At 70.1% G+C, this 20520-nt stretch overlaps 4 protein-coding genes across 16 annotated transcripts in view; 2 read left to right on the top strand and 2 right to left on the bottom strand.

The window, feature by feature from the left end:
* Positions 1-2362: 2362 nt before the first annotated feature.
* CANT1 (calcium activated nucleotidase 1) lies at positions 2363-6180 on the bottom strand. The gene is made up of 4 exons (XM_074889416.1): positions 6116-6180; positions 3771-4410; positions 3329-3532; positions 2363-2885 (listed from the first exon to the last, which is right to left on the bottom strand). Exons 2-4 carry the CDS (start codon positions 4387-4389, stop codon positions 2515-2517), a joined length of 1194 nt encoding a protein of 397 aa, XP_074745517.1. The 5' UTR covers positions 4390-4410; positions 6116-6180; the 3' UTR covers positions 2363-2514.
* Positions 6181-6965: 785 nt separating this feature from the next.
* C1QTNF1 (C1q and TNF related 1) lies at positions 6966-12409 on the top strand. Of its 2 annotated transcripts, XM_074888869.1 has the most exons (5): positions 6967-7158; positions 9707-9845; positions 10263-10413; positions 10533-10678; positions 11015-12409. In XM_074888869.1, the coding sequence occupies exons 3-5, from the start codon at positions 10277-10279 to the stop codon at positions 11563-11565; spliced, it is 834 nt and encodes a 277-aa protein (XP_074744970.1). In that variant the 5' UTR covers positions 6967-7158; positions 9707-9845; positions 10263-10276; the 3' UTR covers positions 11566-12409. The 2 variants fall into 2 exon arrangements, with proteins under 2 accessions (XP_074744971.1, XP_074744970.1); XM_074888870.1 differs by having other exon boundaries at positions 6966-7158; positions 9707-10413.
* Positions 12410-13028: 619 nt separating this feature from the next.
* Positions 13029-17116, top strand: ENGASE (endo-beta-N-acetylglucosaminidase). Its single transcript, XM_074888855.1, has 14 exons — positions 13029-13161; positions 13341-13417; positions 13539-13740; positions 14035-14183; positions 14302-14459; positions 14575-14723; positions 14877-15042; positions 15156-15259; positions 15429-15537; positions 15638-15810; positions 16024-16178; positions 16281-16383; positions 16471-16585; positions 16696-17116. Exons 1-14 carry the CDS (start codon positions 13070-13072, stop codon positions 17098-17100), a joined length of 2157 nt encoding a protein of 718 aa, XP_074744956.1. The 5' UTR covers positions 13029-13069; the 3' UTR covers positions 17101-17116.
* Positions 17117-17721: 605 nt separating this feature from the next.
* The window catches only part of RBFOX3 (RNA binding fox-1 homolog 3), a 131781-nt gene continuing 128982 nt past the window's right edge, over positions 17722-20520 (bottom strand). For 11 of the 12 annotated variants that reach the window (XM_074888863.1, XM_074888862.1, XM_074888857.1 and 8 more), the window contains one exon: positions 19996-20173. In XM_074888863.1, the coding sequence (XP_074744964.1) occupies positions 20129-20173 (45 nt within the window). In that variant the 3' untranslated portion in view covers positions 19996-20128. Of the gene's footprint in view, positions 19128-19995; positions 20174-20520 lie in introns of those variants that run through there. The other variant, XM_074888865.1, reaches the window with a different exon arrangement.

Raw genomic sequence — 20520 nt, 5'->3', positions numbered from 1 at the left:
CCTGCAAGGTGCAGAGCTCCCTGGCTGAGCCCAGGGATGAGGAGGGGTCACAGGGCAGGGCCAGCCACCAGGCCAGCCACTGGGCCAAGACAGGTGCTGCAGAGCCGCCGGCCCCGGGCCAGGCGGGTGAGCGAGGTCAGGAGAGGCTGTGCCAAGCGAAGCGCAGGCAAAGGCCGAGTGGCCGACGTGGCCCGTGGCCAGCTGGCACCCAGTGTGGGCTGGGGTGCCCCAGGCCGGGTGCTGCGCAGTCCCAGAGGCCATGTGCAGGGGCCGGGGCCGGCTCTGCCCGCAGCACCGCGGACGGGCCCGCGCTGAGGAGCTGAGCACGTCTGCTCGCAGCCCAGCGCCGGCCTGAGTCATTGTCTGGGCTAAACGAAAACACGTGTCCTCGAGCGTTGCTCGCTCTGCTCGCCGAGGTGCCGGACACTGTAAACAGCAGCGGGGGGGGCCCAGCCTGGCTGGGCTCTCGGGGGGGGGGGGGGCCCATCCCTGCCAGCTCCCTGCACAGTGCGTCCTCCCACCCAAGCGCAGCCCAGCCACCGCATCTGCAGGCCCCCTCCCTCCCCCCGAGTGTGGCCAGTCCCCGCAGCGGCACAGGCAGGGGAGGCACCCCAAGGCCCCCCCAAACCGCTGGGAGACACCCCGACAGCCCCAGCACACGTTGGTGTCAGCTGGGGGCTCGTGCCTGGAGCTACAGGACAGCCGCTACTAAGCTGTGTCTCTGCCGCCACCCCCCCCCCCCGCCCCCAGCACCGGCACCCCCCAACAGCGGCTCCGCTGACAGCATCCGCACAGGCACCCGAGGTCGCCCCAACATTGCCCTGGACTTGTTCCTGGGGGGCCCCAGACTGCAGCCCGGCTCCGGGGGAAGCTGTCAGGGTTGGGGGGGGTCCTGGCACCGCAGTCACCCCGTCCCCCACCAGCTCTCCCCTGCCAAACCGGGGGGGCACCGCGGAGCCAAACACCGGTGGCTGGCGTGGAGCTGTGCTGCCTTGCACGGGCAAGGGCTCGGCTGAGCGGGGGGAGCAGGCCAGGAGCTGCAGCCCCGGCGTTACTGAGGTGGGAAGGAGGCCCCGGGGGCCTGCGGTGGCCCACGTTTCGCACTTCTGGCTCCCGAGCCCTGCGCAAGTTCCTCCTGAGGGGTGATTTCACAACACTGCTGGTGAGCTCAGAAGGGTTCCCCGGCCAGCAAAGCCTGGGGCTGCTGCGAACGCTTCCCAGCCGCTGCCGGCCCCGGGGAGCCGAGCTGGTGTTTCTGGCTCTCCCTCGCTGCGCCCGGCACGGCAGCCCGGGCAGCAGCCATGGCCACGCCGCCTGCCAGCTCCCGGCCACCTCCCTCCGGGCCCCGGCTCTTCCCAGAGCCAACAGCTCCGAGTCTGGAGGCACCTCCAGGGCCTGAGCTGTGGACACGGGGCCAGCAAACCTTGTTCTCCTCGGGGTGCAGGCTGGGAACGGCGCGGCCCAGGTGCAGGGACGTGCCCACATTGTACCCAGCCACGGCCGCTGGCCCCATCAGTGGCTTTGGGGCCACACTTGCCTACCCCAGCCCCGCCATGCCGGTACAGCAGCGCCAGGAGCAGCCCCGGCCCCAGCTGCTGGGGCTTGAGGCCGCTAAAAGCCACTTCCCTGGTGCTACCGGCAACGTGGGAACTGCTGCGTCCCCCTCGGTGACAGGGGCAGAGGGATGCTGCTGCAGTCCCCTCCCACATGAGACTTTTCCCAGAAAACAGCGCTCGGGGCCGTGCGTCACCCCGGCCATCACCTCACCCAGCTTACAGGAAAAGGGAAGGAAAACCAGCTTCTGGGGAAAAAAAACCTGATGAAATCCCCCGCGGCTGTGACATCTGACAACCCTTGCCAGCCCTGGCTGTGGCCCTGTCCCCTCACGTCACCCTGATGCCGTGAGGGTCAGGGACGGGGCAGGATCCGGCCAATCGCACCCTCAGGGATGCTCCTCCCCCAGGGATGCTTGTCCCCACGGCTCCGGTACCTACGGGGCAGGGGTTCTCCTGCAGAGTGACCCCAGGACTGGCTGCCAGCACGGCTGGGCTCCAGGGACGGCTCACACCCGCTCCCCCACGTACCGGGATGGGCCCGGTGCCCCGACTGGACACCCCCCTCCACCCGGGGAGCACGGCGGGGCACGAGGAGAGCTGCAGAGCTGGGGCTCAGACCCCTCCTCAGCTGCAAACGCAGAGCCCGGATGTCACCAGAGCCACCGACTCACCGCAGAGGGTTCCTGTCGCAATTAGGGACTGGCACTAATGGCTGCGGCGCAGGGACCTGCTGGGGCTCGCAGCACCCTGTGGTGGCAATCCCTTGCCACCAGGTGCCACTGCCGAAACACTCGCAACACGCCTGCTGCAGCAGAGCCAACGCTTTACAGGAGAGGTCAAGGCCAACTACAGAGCTGGGAGCGCTGCCCGGGGCATGCGCTTGGCTAGGAGCCACTGGCAGGGCCGGCCCCAGCGCCCCTCAGCCTCCCTCACCCCTCTGGTCCAGCGCAAAAGTCGGTTAAATAAACTCAATGCCCTCGTATTTCACGCTCCCGATCCTGGTCTCGGGCAGGAGGAAGCGCCCGTCCAGTGTGAAGGCCATGATGTAGCTGGCGATCTTGCCGTTGTCCTCTTCTGATTTCAGCGCCACGATGATCTGGTCGTCCGTGTTCGGGATGAACTTGAAGGAGGAGAAGCCGTGGGTGGGGACCACCTCGCCCACACGTCCCACCGTCACGTCCCCGAAGTCCTGGGTGGAGCTCAGCAGCAGGTTGGTGCCTCGCCGCTCGTCCGCCTTCTCGTTGTAGCGCTCGTGGCTGGCGCGGCGCGGCAGGAAGAACCAGCGCTGCAGCGTGTCGCTCCAGGAGGCCGACTCGTGGATCAGGTACCCTGCGGCGGGGAGCGGCGTCTGACGGCACCGGGCAAGCGGGGACCCGCCCAGCCACGGCGGGACCCTGCGCCCTCCCAAAGACCCCGCAGCCCCGCGCAGGCGACCGCTGCCAGCGTTTCTGCCTCCTCCTGCCCCGTTGCCTGCGCAGCAGCCCCCCGCCCCAGTCCCTCCTGGTGCCGGACAGGGGCACCCCGGCACTGCCAGCTCTGCCCGGGGGCCTGGCTGCCAGGCACAGCGCCGGCCGAGCCACCCTCCAGCGGCTCGTGGCACAGACTGGGGAGAAAACCGGCCAGGGACGGCTCTGGCCTCCCCGCCAGGACAGGGGGAGGTCTCTGCCCTCCAGCATGTTTAAATCTCATGCCAGTCCCAGTATCTACGGGGAGGGAGAACCCCTGCAGAGGGCGCGGGGCACGGGGTGGCAGGCGGGAGCCTTGCTCGGTACCTGGGGGCCGGATCCCGGCCGCAGCCCTCAGCGCGTTGTAGTTGGCCACCCAGTTCTCATGGCCCACGTCGCCCTTGTAGCCGATGACCTTCACCCACTCGGGGTTCTCGTTCACCACCTCCCCCGTCGTCGTGGTCCACTCCTTGCCCAGCCCCCCCACGTAGAGGTGCTCGTCCTTCACCGCCAGCCACTCCGCCTTGAAGCCTGCAGCGGAGAAAACGCCGTGAGCCGGGGCTTGGCCAGCGCACAGACACCAGCCCGGCCCCCACTCCCCCGAACACCGGGCCGCTGCTGGGCACAGCCTCCCCCCACACAGCCAGCTGGTCCCCGGGCAGGAATTGCCCCCATCCCAGCTGGGTTTACGGGGTCACAGAAAAGGTGCACCCCCCCCCCGGCGAGCCGCAAAGAGCCAAGGGCCTCAGTGGCTCCAAGGGGAGCTCACCTTTCCCCACCGTGCCGTCCCCGTCCGCGAGGATCACCCAGGGCACCACCTTGTTGCCCTCAACCTGGTAGACCACTCCTGTCCGGTCGTCCACAGCGTAGAGCTTCCCGTTGAAGACAACCAGGTCGGAGAGCTCCATGCCCCTGCCCTTCTCGGCCAGGTGGGACTGCAGCACGCTCTCGTCTTTGTCCCACTCCACCATCACGCTGTCCCCGCTGTCCGACAGCACCAGGTAGCCCTTCTTCAGGTAACTGAACCAGGTGTGCTCCTCAGAGCCCTGGGACTGCGTGTCCAGGTCCGCGATGACTCCGATGCGGTAGCGCACGCCCTCGGGGTTTCTCTGGGGTGGGGACAGGGGGTAGGTGTCATTGTAGCGGTCCCCTGCCCGCAGGCCGAGCTGCCAGTTGCGAGGATTGGGTGGGACGGGCCGTGCCGGGGAGGAGCGGTGCAGGCAGAAGAGCAGCAGCACAAACCCCACGCAGGCTGACGACAGCACGATGGCCCTCCAGCGCAGTCGGAAGCGGGGGTCAGCACCCTTGGTCATGGACGCGAGGACAGGCAGGCCACCCACGCTGATCCGGAGGGGGCTCATAGACTCATGGCAGGGCGGGCCGGGCATCAGCCTGGGGGCGAGGAGAGCCTGGTGGAAAAAGGGGAGGAAACGGGTCAGAGAGCTGGAGCCTGGCGCTGCGCTGAGCTCGGGGGGTGGCCAGGAGGGAGAGGCGAGGGGCCCCATCCCCTCTCTGCCTCATGCAGCGCGCCAAGGGGGCTGCTTTGCTGTTGGAGCCACCCTCAGCCCCTTCTCACCCCCCCTCTGCACCCCCAGACCAGCCCTGGTGTGCTGGCAGCCCCCGCACGACCTGCTCAGCACCTCTGCCTGCCCTGGGGCCCGCAGCAGCCCAGGTGGGGAGCTGAGGCACCGCGGCCCAGGGCGAGCCCCTGCGCCCCATCTTGGGGCGTCCTGCTGAGCAGTGTCCCCGCGTCCCCGCACGGTCCCAGGGGGAAGGAGGTTCCTCTCCGGCGGCCGAGGACAACCGTCGGTGCCTCCGGAGTGGCCGGCCTGGCCCAGCTCCCGCGGCCCCCAGGAACCGGCCCTGCAGGTGAGCGGTGAGCGTGTCCCCAAGCCCCACGGGGACACCGGGAGACACGTGGCAGCTCCGCCTGAGCAGGATGCCAACGCCTGAGCAGGAAACGAAGCGACCGGGTCCAAGGGACAAACACCCCGACCTGCCCAGCCTTAAAGCCGCAGCAGCCCCCCCTCCCCACCCCGCCAGGCCTGCTCACGGTCACAGCGTCTCCTCCGGGCAGGACTCGCCTGTGGGCACCTTCAGCCCAGCCCGGGCTGCGCCCACCCACGGGGCCAGGGCGCTGCCACCTCTCAGCGTCACCTCCCTCTGTGCAGCACCTGCAGTGCCTGCAGACGGGCACTGAGGACTGGGCAGGGGGCAAGCAGCCCCCCAGGACTGGAGGCGGCCCCAGCACCACCCACCACGCACCGCACTGGGGCAAGGACCCCCAGCCCGGGGCAGGGCAGAGGGTTCCCAGCCGCCAGCCCAGGGATGTCCCCAAAGGGCCTGTCACTGGCCGCGGTGGGGCTGCGGGCCCAGCGCTGGGCACCAGCCACGCTCCCCTCAATGTGCCTTTCAGCAGCCCGAGGGGCGAACAGAGGCTGCATTGAGCGTGGGGGGCCGAGCCCCGGCAGGGGGGGGCGCTGCCGGCGGCGGCTGGGACACGGGAGAGCCCGTGAGGGACGGCCGCTCGCCCCGGGGCCCCGCTGCTGCGGGGGACAAACCCTGCGGGGAGGGAGCACCCTCTGTCCTGCGGAGACCCCAGAGCATCGCCCTCTCGGGGCCCCGGGGACCCCGCGCCCTGCACCGCGGCTGTAGGGACCCACCGCACCTGCCCTGAGCACGGCCCCGGGACCCCCGGCCCCCCCCGGGCATGGGCACGGGGACCCCCCGGGCACCCCTGGGAATGGACACAGGGTGCTCCCGGACATAGACACGGGGACCCCCCGGCCCCTCCAGGCGTGGGCACGGGGTCTCCCCCGTGCCGGACACAGGGACCCCCGGCCCCCCCCCCGGGGACCCCCGAGCCCCTTCCCCGAGCGAGCTGCCGGGAAGGCGGCGAACCGCCCGAGCTGAGCGGGGCCCTGAGGGCCTCCACCCCCCTCCCGGGGACCCTCTGCCCGGGGGCCACGGCCTCGGGGACCCCGATACTCCCGCCCAAGCCCGGTGCTTGAGGCCCGCGGTGCTCCCGCCGCAGCCCGGCGGGGACCCCCGTGCCGCAGGCCCGGCCCAGCCTTAGGACCCCACGGCGCCCCCCGCCCCGGTGTCCCCGCTCACCGCGGCGCCGCCCGAGCGCAGCCGCCCGCCGCCGCTGCCGCCGCCGCGCGCAGCCGCCGCCGCCGCCTACAGCTCCCGGCAGCCCCCGCGCGCCGCTACGGCAGCCGGCAGCGGTCAATCCCCGCGGCCGGAACTACAACTCCCTTCAGCCCCCGCCCGCCCGCCGCGCCGCGGGGGCTGATGGGAGTTGTGGTCCGCCCCGCGGCCGAACCGGGCCGGGCCCGGCGGGAAAGGCCCGACCGGAGCCGACCCCCACACCCGGACCCGCCCCAGCGCACGGGCGGTTGGAGCCCGGCATCGGGGAAGCCGCCGTGCGGGGGCCGGAGCCGGCCCTGCGGGGCGGTGTCTCTGCCCCGGGTGGGCTCCGCCCGGCAGCCCCGGCGGGCACGACCCCGGTGCGGCGCCCGGTGCGGGCTGGCCCCAGCCCCGCGGCTCCTTCTGCCGCCGCAGCGCTGGCCCGGACGCGCCCCGTGTGTCGTCCCCCCCCCAAAGTCACTTGGGGTGCGGGGAACAGGGACAGATCCTGCCCGGCGCTGTGGGACATGTGTGTGTGTCCGGCTGCCCGCGAAAGGCCCGTTCCCGGTCGGGGCCGTGCAGGCTCCGGTGCCCCCGGGGCTGGGGAACGGGCAGCGGCTCTCCCAGTGCGGGGCTGGGTCCTGCCCCGGGGCGCAGCTGCAGCCGCCGGGGTCCCACCCCCCCCCCGTGCCGAGTCCATCGAAGCCCCCAGCATGTGCCACCCCCGGACCCCGACCTCGGGCCAGCGCCGGTGACGGCTGTGGGCCCGGTGCTGGCCGGCGCCGGGAGCACAGACGGTTAACGGCCGCGCTGCTGGGCTCCCATCTGGCGGTGGGAGGGCTGCGCCTCGTCCCGCTCCTCCGCTGCCTCCTTCGCTTTCTAGAAAGTGCGTTTCCGCCCGGGCCGAGGGAGGAGAGGCCGTCGGGGTGGGCGGCAGCTGATCGGCCGCGGGCAGGCTCTGCCCCGGGCCCGGGGGCTCCAGGGCGGCAGCGGGGGGATGCTCTAGAGGCAGCAGCCCTGCCCCAGAGGTAGGTGGGGGGGCAGGTTTGGGGGGGGCCCTGCGGGCCCGTCTGTGGGTGCCATTGGTGACGGGCGCTGCGGCCTCACCCGGGAGGCAGCTCTGCCTCGGGTGCCCTGGGGTGCGGCCAGCGAGGGGGACCCCGGTCCAGTCAGTGAGCAAGGGCCCTGCCCGCGGGGGGGACCCCAGGGCTGAGCCTCACGGTCCCAAGGGCGCAGCCCGGCCCCCAGCAGCTCCGGGCGGGCAGGCGCTGGGGGGGGGTTACTGCTGGAGCCTGCGGCGCACGCTCGGCCCTGCACGGATCCACTGCAGCCCCCCCAGCCCTGCGCCCACAAAGCCAGTCCCCACGAGCACGTCAAACCCAGGCTGGGCCACCCCCGGCATGTCGGGGGGGGATGTGGTGGCTGCTGGGGTCCCCAGCACAGCGTCTGGCTGCGGGGGCTGCAACCGCCCCGCGGCTCCTTCACCACCGCTGCCCCGTGCGGCCCCCACCCTGCTGCCCACCGGCTCTGCGCGGCTCCGGGGGTGCAGACGGCTCTGAGACCCCCCCGGCTGCGGCAGAAAAAAGCCGGGGGAGCCATCCCAGCAGCCGGCCCCCAGGGGCACCGCGGCTCCGGCTGCTGCGGCTCGGGGAGGGCTGTACCCACCACCCTGCACGGGGAGGGCGAGGTGGGCGCGTGGGTCCTGCCGCCTCCCCACCGCCCCGCCACTCTGAGCCCCCTCATCCCGCCCCCGGCGTTTGCTCTTGTTTCCTCACGGTCGTTATTGCTGCCTGGAATGTATTTCAGGATGTTTTGACTTGCAGTCCCAAGGCTTGAGCAGCCACTGAATTTAAATCTCCAAAATGCTCCTGGAGAGCATCCAACCCTGACAGGAAAAAACAGCGTCCCTTCAGCAGGGCTGGATATGCCCGAGTGTACGCGGGCACCCCCCGCCCGGCGCCTGCGGGGTGCAGGGGGAGCCGCGGGCTCGGGGCCCGGCGCACTCGCCCCCGTTTCCAGCCCTACCGCAGCCCGGGAAGCGCGCTGCCTTTCTCGGTGGGAATTTCCTGGGGAAGGATTTCTCCTCCTTGTGGAGCAGTTCCCTGCAAAGCTGCGTTTTCCCCAGGGTCGAGCCTGCTTCGGGTCCCGGGGGAATGTCTGGTTTGATGGTCCCAGAGCTGAGGGAAAGCCGTGGGCTTCCCAAAACCCCAGTGGGCTGCGTGCTGTGCTCGCCGGCGTGTGGCTGGCGCTGCTGGAGCCGAGCAGGGTGCAGAGAGCCGGGGCCGAGGCTCCCCTGGGTGGTACCTGCTCACCAGCCCCTCACTGGCCGCCTCTGTGCCTGCGGATCCGCTTCTCCCCTGCCCGTGGAGCCGAGCACGGGCAGGCCCTAGGCCAGGGTATGGGCACGGAGGACGCGGCGCCGGGCTGCCCGCACACGCTGCCCACAGCCCTGCCTCTCCCTGCAGCCGGCAGCGCCAGCAGGACGGGCTGAGATATCGGGGTGAGAGGTGGGTGGGGGACACAGGCACCCCGGAAGTGCATGAGGGGACAGAGGGTGCAGCAGAAAAGTCCTTTGGAGCCTTTCCCCACCCTTCCGCCCCTTCCTGGCCTCAGCGAAGGTGACTCACGAGCCAGGCATCCACCCTGGCCTCAAACGCCCTCTGTGCCCGCTGCCAGCGCATGCCCGGTCCCCGACCCCACCAGCCCCCACTTTTGGGGGCAACACCAGCTGGCCCAGCCCGGTGGTCACTGACGGGGGCTCCTCATGCTCAGAGATCAGCTGTTCACCAAAACAACAGAATTCTGCCCCAGAATCCTTCCCCGTGGCCTGGCCCACCCCCAGGACATGGGGCCGTGCTGTGCCCCTTGGGGCAGGCGCTCCAGGATCGCGGCAGAGCCTGTGGCCAGCGCGGGGGGAGGCTGCGTGGGGAGGGGAGGGAGGCAAAGGCGAGCAGCCACCCCCAGCCCGCCGCTGCAGGGCCCCAGGACGGCAGCGTGTGGGACCAGCAGCCCCAGCCTGCAGCCCTGTGCCCGGCCGGTCGTGCCCCGGCACCGCAGGATGCCAGGCAGTTTGGCCACGGCTGTCCTGGTGCCTTCGGGGCGCGGGGCGAGGTGCTGCGTGCCCAGCCCCACGCCTCGAGCGGCCACGGCTCTGATAAGGGAGGGAGGGGCAGCGGGGCTGCCCAGGGTGGGCCGTGGTGCCACCGGCTACTGCAAATATTAGCTCTGGCCCCACGCAGGGTGTGGGCACCCAGGAAGGTTTTTCCCTGTGGTGGCCAACTCCCAGTTGGGGCTACCAGCCCACATCCAGGTCTCCAGAGAAGTGGGTCTTGTCTCCTTGCAAACCCTCAGACCGAGGGCCCGGGCGCAGGGGTGGGGGCCGAGGGCTGGCAGCTCTTGGGGCAGAGAAGCCCCTTTCATGGGGTGTGGGGGGGTACAGCCTGTGCTGCTGGCATCCTTCACGCCCTGGGGGGATGAAGACACCCTCCCGAGGCAGGGCTAGGGTCCCCCCCAACAGGCAGGGCTGCCCCCTGACATTTGCCCCATGGTATCTAGAGCTGCCTGTAATTTTTTCAGGTGCTGACCCCCCCGGTTGCGGCTCTTGGGCAGCCATGGGAGGCAGCTGAAACCCGGCTGAGCAGGAACAGCAGCGCTTGGCCCAGGGCTTGGCTGGGCAGCCGGAGGCTGCTGCTCTGTTCCACCCTTGGCTCCCCAGGTAATTCCCTCTTCCCCGCGTGTCAGGGCTCTGGGGGCTGCGTGGCCCCAGCCCCCAGCTTGTTGGCGAGCCCAGAGCCCCTGCCCTGCCCCAAATGTGGGTCTCTCCAGGCACTCACTGGAGTTTCCCCAAGGCGCATGACCTGGCTAAAAGTATTTAGGTACAGACGGTCCCTGCAGCTGCAAGGGACGCGTGTGCCCACGCCGTGAGCTCCTCTGGGAAAGGGCTGCAGCAAGAGCAGCTTTTTGGGGCTGGAAACGCCGCTGTGCCCTGCCTGGGGCTGTGTGGCGCAGCGGGTCCTGTCCTGGGCACGGCGCAGGGCACAGCCGGGCTGGCACGGCAGGGCCGCTCGGCTCTGCGGCTCCTGGCTCTGCCAGGCCCTGCTGTCCCCCCTCAGCCGTCCCTGCCACCTCACAGGGCACCGCCACAGCATGGGGGGGCTTCGGGCGCTCGGCGTCCTGCTGCTTTCCTGCCTGCTGCTGCCCGGCCCCGCGGGGAGCCAGAGCAGCCCCGACCGGCGCTTGCAGATGGACCCTGAGGAGGCACCGACCCAGCACCACGCTGCCAGGTGAGGGAACGCCGGGGCCGGGGCATTTTGCAGCGGGGGCCAGGGCAGCCCTGGCACTGTGAAGGGCCCCGACCCCCACCCGTAGCTCTCTGTTGCTCTTTGCTTTCTGCCCTCCCCAGGCCCACGCGGGAGCAGAAGGCCGGCGGTGCCCAGGAGGGGCTGCCCCTGCGGCCCCGCTGCGTTCGCTGCTGCGAGCTGCCCGAGCCGCGCTTCTCCTACCCCCAGTACCAGCCCCTGCCTCAGATCAACATGACCATCCTCAAAGGTGAGGGCTGGCGGGACCCCGCGCTGCCCGCAGCCAAACCCGCGGCCCGGGCACCTGCCGGCATCACCCCGGGGCCAGTGCAAAGCTGGGCTCCCAGTCTCACACAAACTGGGGGAGAAGCAGAGGGGGGGTGGTGGGAGACACTCGGGGCACGAGCTGCTCCTGCTCTGGTGGCCTCTGGGCACAACTTTGGAGGCTGCGTCGGAGCCCAGGGAGAGGGCAGGGGCTGGGGGGCCGTCCCTGCCGTCTCCATCCCTTCATCAGGCAAAGGGGCTTCCAGGGTTTAGAGATGGCACCCGCCTCTGACAGCACCACTGTCCCCCCTGCTTTGCCCAGGCGAGAAGGGGGACCGCGGTGAGCGAGGCATGCAGGGCAAGTTTGGCAAGATGGGGGTGGCCGGCAGCAGGGGCCATGCGGGGCCCAAGGGACAGAAGGGCAGCGTGGGCGCCCCAGGGGAGCGCTGCAAGAGCCACTACGCCGCCTTCTCGGTGGGCCGCAAGAAACCCCTGCACAGCAACGACTACTACCAGACCCTCATCTTCGACACGGAGTTTGTCAACCTCTATGACCACTTCAACATGTTCACGGGCAAGTTTTACTGCTACGTCCCCGGGATCTACTACTTCAGCCTCAACGTGCACACCTGGAACCAGAAGGAGACGTACCTGCACATCGTGCGCAACGGGGCGGAGGTGGTGATCCTCTACGCCCAGGTGAGCGACCGCAGCATCATGCAGAGCCAAAGCGTCATGCTGGAGCTGCGGGAGCAGGACGAGGTCTGGGTGCGGCTCTACAAGGGTGAGCGGGAGAACGCCGTCTTCAGCGATGAGTACGACACTTACATCACCTTCAGCGGCCACCTCATCAAGTACAGCGGGGACCCCTGAGCCCCTGCCCCACCCTGCTCCTCCTCCCCTGCGGCGGGTGGCCGGGGAGCCCCTGCCGCCCTCTCGCCCCGGGCACGGCGCCCGCCGTTACGCTGTTAGCCCTTCTAGTGCCGCAACCCCCCGCAGCTGCGCGAGCATGTGAACACCCCAACCCCCAGCTCCTCGAGGCCCATCGGCTGTGTCTGGAGGAGTCGGAGCCGTTTCCAGCCTCTGCTGCCTTTTGTGAGCCGGGAAGTGGCTGCTGGCCTGGGGCAGGCAGGGAGCTTGTTGTGTCCCCCCCCCCCACCCCGTGCCTGCCTCGGAGCTGGGTTTGCAGGGCACAGGTGTTGGTGGCACTGGCTGGGAGCTGGCACCGAGTCGCAGCGCCAGTGCTCCAGTGCGAGGCACACACACTCTGCTCCTCCCTTGCCCTGCCGGCGCTGTGCCACGCTCTGCCAGCTCCTTCTCCTGGAAAAGGGCAGAGGGTGCTCAGCATCCAGCAGGAAAAGCAATAAAACCACTCAGGGCCCCTCTTCCCTCCCGCAGAGCACGGAGGGTGCAGCACGGTGCTGGGTACCCTCGAGGCTGACCCTTCTCCCACCGGGGAGCGGATTGAATCGGTTCCCCTCTGCCAGTCCCTGTCGCAGTTTCCCCGCCGCAGCCTCTGCTCGGTGCCGACGCTGCCGAGGAGGAGCTGGCTCCCTGCCGGCAGCCGGGCGCGGGGCCTTTGGCCTCAACCGCTTCCTCCTCAGTTAGATTATCTGCTGGGCAGGCTTTGGGTTTTGTAGATGCAACGGCAGAGCGGGGCCCCCCGCCCTCTGTACAGCTTGTGACCACATTAAACGCCCCACGATTTCGAGTCCTACTCACTCTTCCAGCGCATCCTCCTGCTTTGTGTGTGCGGACGCTCCGAGCAGCTCAGGGCAGGGTCCTGCTCTCGGAGTGTGGGGGCACCTGAGAGCCGTGGGCTGGCGAGCTGGTGGGAAGGGCAGATGGTCCCAGGAGGGCCAGGGAGACCTGAGCTGGGCTCTGCGAGGCCCAGGGAGCTGAGCACAGAAACGGCCTTGGGCAGGCTGGGGGTGGTGGCCGTGTTTATCGAGAGTCCGGATCACCCAGCGCAGTGACAAGGCCAGTGTGAGGGACAGTCTGGGACACATGGCTCCCAGGACACACATCCCATCCCAGCACACATGTCCCATCCCAGCACACATGTCCCATCCCAGCACACATGTTCCATCCCGGGACATGTGGCCCCATCCCAGGACCCGCAGCCCGTCTCAGGACACGCGTCGCATCCCGGGAGACACGTCCCCATCCCGGGACACTTGTCCCAGCCCGGCACACACGTCCCAGCCCGGCGCACACGGGCCCGGGCGGTGCCGAGCGCGGCCGGGGCGGGCCGGGCGCTGGGGGCGGTGCGGGCCGGGCCGGGGCCGGGCTCGGGGCGGGCGGAGCTCCGCGGGCCGCGCCCCCGGGATTGCCGGGCCAGGCCGGGGCCGGCGGCGCCGTCAGAGCGGGCAGCGCCATGGCGGAGCCGCAGGAGGGGCCCGGGCGGCGCGGGAAGAGGCCCGGGGCCGAGGAGCCGGCGGAGGCGGAGAGGGGCGGCCGGCGGAGGAGGTGGGCGGCGGGCCGGGCCCGGGATCGGGATCGGGATCGGGATCGGGATCGGGACCGGGACCGGGACCGGGACCGGGGCTGGGCGGGCGCTGGCCGCGGTGCTGGCCCGGCCCGGCCCGGCGGTGGGTGCCGGACAAGCCCCGAGACCTGTCCCGGCTCTCACCCCCCTCCCCGGGCAGCTTCCAGCCGGCGGCAGAGCCCCGGGGAACCACCGTCCTGCACGACACGGTCAGCACCCGCCCGCAGCCCCTGCCAGGTGAGGCACCGTGTCCCCACTGTGTCCCCACCGTGACCCCACCGTGTCCCCACCGCTGGTGCGGAGCCCCACGGCCAGTGCTCCCCGCTGACCCCCGTCCCCCCTCTCCCCACTGCCCCAGCGAGGCACTTCGACACCAAGACGACGGAGCCCGTCAGCTTCTTCTTGTCCGGCCTGGAGGAGCTGCTGGCCTGGCAGCCCGACGGTAACGACGACTTCAACGTCTCGGCCGTGCCGCTGGCGAAGCGCCAGCCCCCGCTCCACGGCGAGAGGCCCCGGACGTTGGTGTGCCACGACATGCGCGGCGGGTACCTGGAGGACAGGTACGTGCTGGCTGGAGGGTAGATGCGGCAGCGGGGCTCAGCGCCTCAAACCCCAAACCTCTGCCCGCTTCGGTTCCTGCCGGCTCGGCCGCGGGCAGGGGTGGAAGGGTTCGGCTCTCAGCGCCGGAGCACGGTGACCTTGCTCGGGGCAGCCTTAGCCGGGTCCGCAGGGGTGGCTCAGTGCCACAGCTCTGCCCCACTCCCGGGCCGTGAGTCAGGCTCCTGCCCAGCCCCGCAGCGTCTGCCGGCATCCTTCCCGCGTTGCCCAACCCTCGTCCTGCTCCGCCACTGCAGGTTCATCCAGGGCTCAGCCACGCGCAACCCCTACGTCTTCTACCACTGGCGCTACATCGACGTCTTCGTCTACTTCAGCCACCGCACCGTCACCATCCCGCCCGTGTGTTGGACCAACGCGGCACACAGGAACGGCGTCCCGGTGCTGGGTGAGGGCAGGGCCGGCTGCGGGGCTGGTGGCTGCAGGGCCGGGCCCCAGGGGAGCCTCCAGGCACACGGGGGGTTTGCCAGGGTGTGCGGCCGACGCTGCTGTCGCCGCCTCCCCAGGCACGTTCATCACGGAGTGGACGGACGGGCAGAGGCTGTGCGAGGCGTTCCTGGCCGGCGGGGAGGAGGCGTACCGCGCCGTGGGCGAGCAGCTGGCCCGCATCGCCCAGCACTACGGCTTCGACGGCTGGCTGGTCAACATTGAGAACACGCTGAGCGTGAGCTGCGGTCATGCCCTGCCCACCCCCCTCCTGTCCCCCTGCCTGCCCCCCTGCCCTCACACCGGGCCCCTCATCCGCCCTGTGCCGACCCCTCCCTGCTCTCTCTGGCCAGGCGGCTGCGGTGGGGAACCTGCTCCCCTTCCTGCGGCACTTGACGGCGCGGGTGCACGACGCCGTGCCGGGGGGGCTGGTGATCTGGTACGACAGTGTCCTGCAGAACGGCGCGTTGAAATGGCAGAATGAGCTGAATGAGGAGAATAGGTGAGGCTGGGCCCTGCCCCGCCACCCTGCCCAGGCAAAACCGGCCTCAGGTGGGGGGTACGAGCCCACCCCAAACCTGGGGGGGTCAGGGCACAGCCTGCACAGCCCTCAGTGGGGCACAGCCGCAAGGTCCACCCTGCCCCTCATCCCCAGGGTGTTCTTTGATGCCTGTGATGGGCTGTTCACCAACTACAACTGGAAGGAGGAGCACCTGGAGCGCACGCGCGGGCTGGCCGGGCCGCGCTGCACTGATGTCTACGTTGGCGTCGATGTCTTTGCCCGTGGGGACGTGGTCGGTGGCGGCTTTGACACTGGCAAGGTGGGTGTGCCAGGGCCGGGCCAGCGCGGGACCCTGGGCCTCCCCTAGTGCAGGGCTCTGGGCTCCCACCGATGGCCGTGCCGTGCCGTGCCGCTCACCGCTCGTCTCTGCAGTCCCTGCGCCTGATCCGCCAGCATGGCCTCTCCGCAGCCATCTTCGCTCCTGGCTGGGTCTATGAGCACCTGGGAGAGGAAAACTTCCTGCAGAACGAGAACAAGTGAGGGGGGGGCTCAGCAGGGCAGGGGCTGGGGAGAGATGGGGCCTGGGGGGCTGCTGGGCGGTGGGACTGGGCCGCTGGGAGACTGTGGCTACCAGCTGGGACCAGTCTGGCCCCGCTCTGCCCCAGCCGAGGCGATGCCAGGGCTCTGCTCTGCTTTTCCCTGCAGGTTCTGGGCCTCGCTGGCCGAGTACCTGCCCACACACAGCATCTGCACGCTGCCGCTCGCCACCTCCTTCAGCCTGGGCATGGGCACCAGCAGGTTCCTGGCTGGCAAGGTGGGTGTGGGGCAACAGCGCGGCTCGGGCTGGGCTGGGCTGGGCTGGGGGGGGCTCTGCTCCTGGCTCCCCACCCACTCCAGCTCGCCCTGTCCCGCAGGAGGAAGAGGCCGGGCCCTGGTACGACCTGAGCGCGCAGGAGATCCAACCCCTCTACCCGGAGCGCGAGGGCAGGCTGAGCACCAGCTGCTGCCTGCGGGACGCCTGGTGTGGGGGCAGCTCCCTGCGGCTGCAGGGGACCATCCCCCCCGGCGAGGAGCGTGTGGCCATCCGGTGAGTCGGGGAAAAGCCCCCTCGCCCCCCCGCTCGGCGCCGGGCTGGCACGGCATGGCATGGCCTGGGCAAGGCTGTGTGGCTCTGGCGCCTCGCGGTGAGCGTGCCACGGGGCGCTCGGCCCGCACTGCCCTGCAGACCTAACCCGATGCATCTTCTCTTTCTCTCCCCTCTCTCTCTCTCTCTCTCTCTGGGTGGATTTGGGGTCATCAGCCTTTTCTCCTTGCAGATGCCGGCGCCCCCCAAGCTCTTCCTGACCCTGCTCTACAAGCTGGAGGGGCCACACCCTGACGAGTTCACGGTTGCGCTGGAGCTCACCACCTGGGACTCGGGGACCTGCCATGAAGGCAACGTCACCTCCCTGCCCGGTGAGGACCCCGCCCGCCCCCCACACCCATGGAGCACCCGCTGTGGGGCATGGGACCAGCTCCACACCCCAAGCCCCCAACACAACCTGCTCCCTCTGGCAGAGCCCAACGGCCGGCACCACCCGCGGTTCCTCCCGGCACCACCCCCCGGCCTCGCCAAGCTGCTCGCTGCCTGCGACGGCGGCTCCCACGGCTGGACCAGCCGGTGAGTGCCCTGCCAGCACCCCGTGCTCGTGGGCAGGTGCGGGTACCCCGCGGCCCCCCCAGCACCGTGCCCGCTCTGCCCCCTCAGGTGCTACGAGCTGGACCTGCAGGACTGCAGCCTGCGAGACCTCTTCCTGCTCGTGTCCCGCCACCAGCCCAGCCCACAGGAGACCCCCTTCACCTGCCTCCTCGGGGAGATCCGGGTGAGCACCCGCCACTGGCAGCCCCGCCGCTGCGTGCCCAGGACATGGGTGGGTGGGTGGGTGGGTGCCTGGTCCTCCCGGTCCCAACGGTCCCATGGTTGCCTCGGCAGGTGCTGGACGCGGCCAGTGCGGTGGCCTCCCCGCCGCAGGTGCAGGGCCTGGCGGCCTCGCAGCTCTGGTGGCAGGAGGGCCCCGACCCGCAGCAGCTCTCGCTCAGCCTCACCCTGCGCTGGACCTTCCCACCCGGCCGCGCCGGCTGCTTCCGCGTCCTCCGCCGGGGCACCGGTTGCCACCAGGGCCAACAGCCGCCGCAGCTGCTGGGGCTGGCGCACGCCTGCCTGTACCGCGCCGTGGGGCTGGTGGTGCCGCGGCCGGCGGCCGGGCAGTCCTGCCAGCTGGAGCTGCTGGTGGAGCCGGTGCTGCGCGACCAGCTGCCCGTGGACCCGGAACGCTGGGGGCGGCTGGTGCTGGTCTACTCCGAGCCGGCCGGCAGCACCAGCCCAGACGGGCATTAAAGGCGATCGCGGTGCAGCCCCGCGTCCGTGTCTCCTCTGTGCTGGCGGGCGGGCGGGGGGGGCTGCACCTCGTCACCCTGGTTTGGTGGGTCCCTCCCCGCCATGGGGGGCTGCTGGGTGCTGCCCAGGGACCCCCGCCAGCTCCTGCAACCCTCGCTGCCTGCGAGCTGCGGGCGCCCAGGCTGCCCCCATGCTGCCTCCTCTGGATAGCTTATGCGGAGAAAGAGAGAAAATTTATAGCAGCAATTATTTTCTTACAGTCTGGTGAGCAAGCAATTAGCAGGCAGGGAGGCAGGCAAGCGCGCCGCGCAGCGGGGTCGCCCAGCCCCAGCTCCCTCCGAGCGCCGGCCCCGGTCCCGCAAACAATGCTGGCTCCTGGTCAGGAAAATTAATATGTCAGCAGTTAAGCTGCTGCTCCTCCGGTGAGGGACTCGCTCTGAAATGAATTATCTGACGGCTTGAAAAATGAAGGGCTCGGCGCTGCCAGGGTAGGGCTCCTGCCGTGCCAGCACCCTGCACCCCCGCTGCGGCGAGGCCGGGGGCCCTGGTGGGTTCCCCCCTTGCCCACCGTGCAGCCACGGCCCCGCGCCAGCGCCCCAGTCAAAACCTGAGTCGCCCTGGTTGAAGAAAGAAATCTTTATTAATAATTTCAATAATAATAATAATAATCCTTGTAATAATAATAATAATAATAATAATAATAATAATAATACTGTTTATTAGAATGGTCACACCTTTGAAGCATACAGGATGGGCCGGCGCCAGCCTGCGCGCCGGCGGCCGGCGCAGGGGTTTGCTGTAAGGAAGAAGCCAGTACAGCGATGGAAGGAGCTTTGTACAGGGGCGGGGGCGCGGGGCCGGGGCTGCCGGGGCTATGTACACCGGGAATAGAAAAGGGGGAGCTCGTCGCTGGAGCGTCGGGGGCGTCTGCAGACTATAAAGTGAGGTTTGAGGAGTGGCAGAGCCACGCGGGGCGGGGTGGGGGGGGCTGAGCGCAGGCCGCCCTGCGGGACGGGGCTGCACCCCGGGGTGGGCTCCGCAGAGCCCCGCGCCGCCGGGCACCGGACCCGCTGTGCCAGCTGCCGCAGAGCGACCCCGGGGCTCGGGCTGGTCCCCGCAGGCGACGCCGGGCCCCGGTCCTGGGCGATGCAATGGGGAGACCCCACGCCGAGGGCTGGCGGGGTCCTGCCGCCTCGGGCAGGGACGGGTGGCCGTGAGCGTGTCCCGCCCCGCGGAGCAGGATCGGGGCAGCGCCCGTCCCGGCTCGGCGCAGCGGCGGCGGTCAGGGCTGCTCCCCGCAGCGCGGGAGCCCCGGGTGCGTCAGGGGATGGGGGGGAAGGAGGGAGGGGAAAGGGATCGCAAGCGAGTTGCAAGCTCCTCTTAACAAAAATTCCCTTTAAAAGGCAGAGGCTCGTCCCCCTGCAACGCCCAGCGCCTCAGCAAAGCGGCTGCGCCGCCACCCCAGCTCCACGCGGAGCCGAGGCCTCGCACACTCGACACGCTGATGACCGGCCAGCGCCGGAGCTCGGGAAACACGAAGCCGGGTTCCCACCCCGGCGCCCGGTCCCCAGAGCCGGGGAAGGGGCGGCGTGCCGCAGCTCTCCGCCGGCCCCCCCAGCAACGCCGCGCCGGGGCTGAAAGGAAGACGTGGTGCCCAGGCCCTGCGCCCGGGCGGCGGGGGCCCCTCCGGACACCCCCGCGCGCGGCGGGGGCCGGTTCTCCCTCCCTGCCGCGGGCTGCGGGGCCGGGGCGGAGAGGGGCCCCTCGGGCATGTCCGGCCGGTCCGTGCTCGCCGCGGCGCTCCTCCGGGACTCGCTCGCTCGGTGCGTGTGTGGACAGTACGGGACTTTCACTTGGCTGTTACCGCTTCGCTTTTTTTTGTTTTTGTTGTTTTGTTGCTTTGCTTTTGATTTTTTTATTTTTGATTTTTTTTTTTGGTATGTGTGTGTGTGTGTGTGTGTGCGTGTGTGTGTGCGTGTGGATTTTTTTGCCCTTCCTGGTCCCAGAAGGAAACGGCCGCGGTTTCACTACAACAGAAACAGAGAGGCAGGTCTTTCGCTGGAGCGGCGCGGGGGGACCGAGCCGTGGGCCGGTGGGGACGCGGCCACCAGCCCGGACCCCCAAGCCCACACCGCGCCTCACGCCTGCGCAGCCCGTCCTAGAGAAGCCCCGGGGGGAGCTGTCCCGGGGGGTCTGTCCCCGGGATCCCACACCTGTCCCAGCCCAGCTCCATCCCTGGAGCTTGCAGCAGCCCCCACCAGCTCCTGTCTCTCCTCCCGGGGGCAAAGGGGCTGCTCCTGGGGTGCCGGCAGCGCCGTGCCCCCCGTGCCTGCCCCCAGAGCATCCCCTCGCACCAGCCGGGGGGACGAGGCCCCGGCACCCCCAGCCAGGGCAGCACCCGCCGGGGGCTCGGGCCGGGGTGGAGCTGCACGGGGACCCCACGAGCCGGCTCTGGGAACAGGGTGCTGCTGGGGCCGAGCGCTGGCCCTGCTCCACACGGTCCCCTGGGGTGCCGGGGCAGGAGCCCCCCGGGCCCAGCCGAGGCGCGGGGCTGTGCCGGGGCGGGTGGACGCTGCAGGAGATGCGGGCGGGCGGCGGGACGGAGCGGCTTGAGGTGACCCTGCGGGTGGGGGCCTCTGTGGCTCAGCAGAGCCTGGCCTGAGCCCTGAGCCCGGCCTGAGCCCCGAGTCCGGCGTGAGCCCTGAGCCTGGCCTGAGCCCTGAGTCCGGCCTAAGCCCGGTCTGAGGCCTGAGCCCAGCCTGAGCCTGGCCTGAGCCCCAGCCCCGGCCTGAGCCCTGAGCCTGGCCTGAGCCTTGAGCCCGGCCTGAGCTCCAGCCCCGGCCTGAACCCTGAGCCTGGCCTGAGCCTTGAGTCCAGCCTGAGCCCTGAGCCCGGCCTGAGCCCCAGCCCCAGCCCGCCCGGGCAGGCCGCGGTTCCTCCAGCGCCCGGCCTCGGCTCTGTCTGCCTGGTTTGGTTTGGCGCTAGTGAGCGGTCAGTGTTAGTGGTGGGAGGGGCTGGGTCTGTCTTGCTAGTAGGGAGTGAAGCGGCTGTACCCTCCTCGGTATAGACTAGCCTGCAACATCAAAGATGAAAAAAAAGCCAATCAGTATTCGAGAGAGAGGCAAAGCCCAGTTCTTCCCTTTTTTTTTTTCTTTTCTTTTTTTTTTTTTTTTCTCTCTTTAAAATGACACCAAATCGCTTCTGTCCTTGGGACACGAGGGGTGGGCAGGGCCGAGGGTGCCCAGTGCTGCCCGGGCTCTGGGACGGCCACGGACGCTGCTTTGGGTGGGCCAGGGGCCGCAGGGTGCCCCGAGCCATGGTGCCCCCGGCGTGGCACCGCCATAGCCAGGCCTCCTCCCGCCTGCAGCGACCGCGGAGGAGCCTGGCCCGGTCCCCGTCCCCGTCCCCGCTGCAGCGCCG

This window comes from Strix uralensis, chromosome 19 (genome assembly GCF_047716275.1).
Source record: "Strix uralensis isolate ZFMK-TIS-50842 chromosome 19, bStrUra1, whole genome shotgun sequence".
Lineage (NCBI taxonomy): Eukaryota > Metazoa > Chordata > Aves > Strigiformes > Strigidae > Strix > Strix uralensis.
Note: the sequence above shows the minus strand (reverse complement) of the source record. Positions and strands in the feature narration are given on the sequence as shown.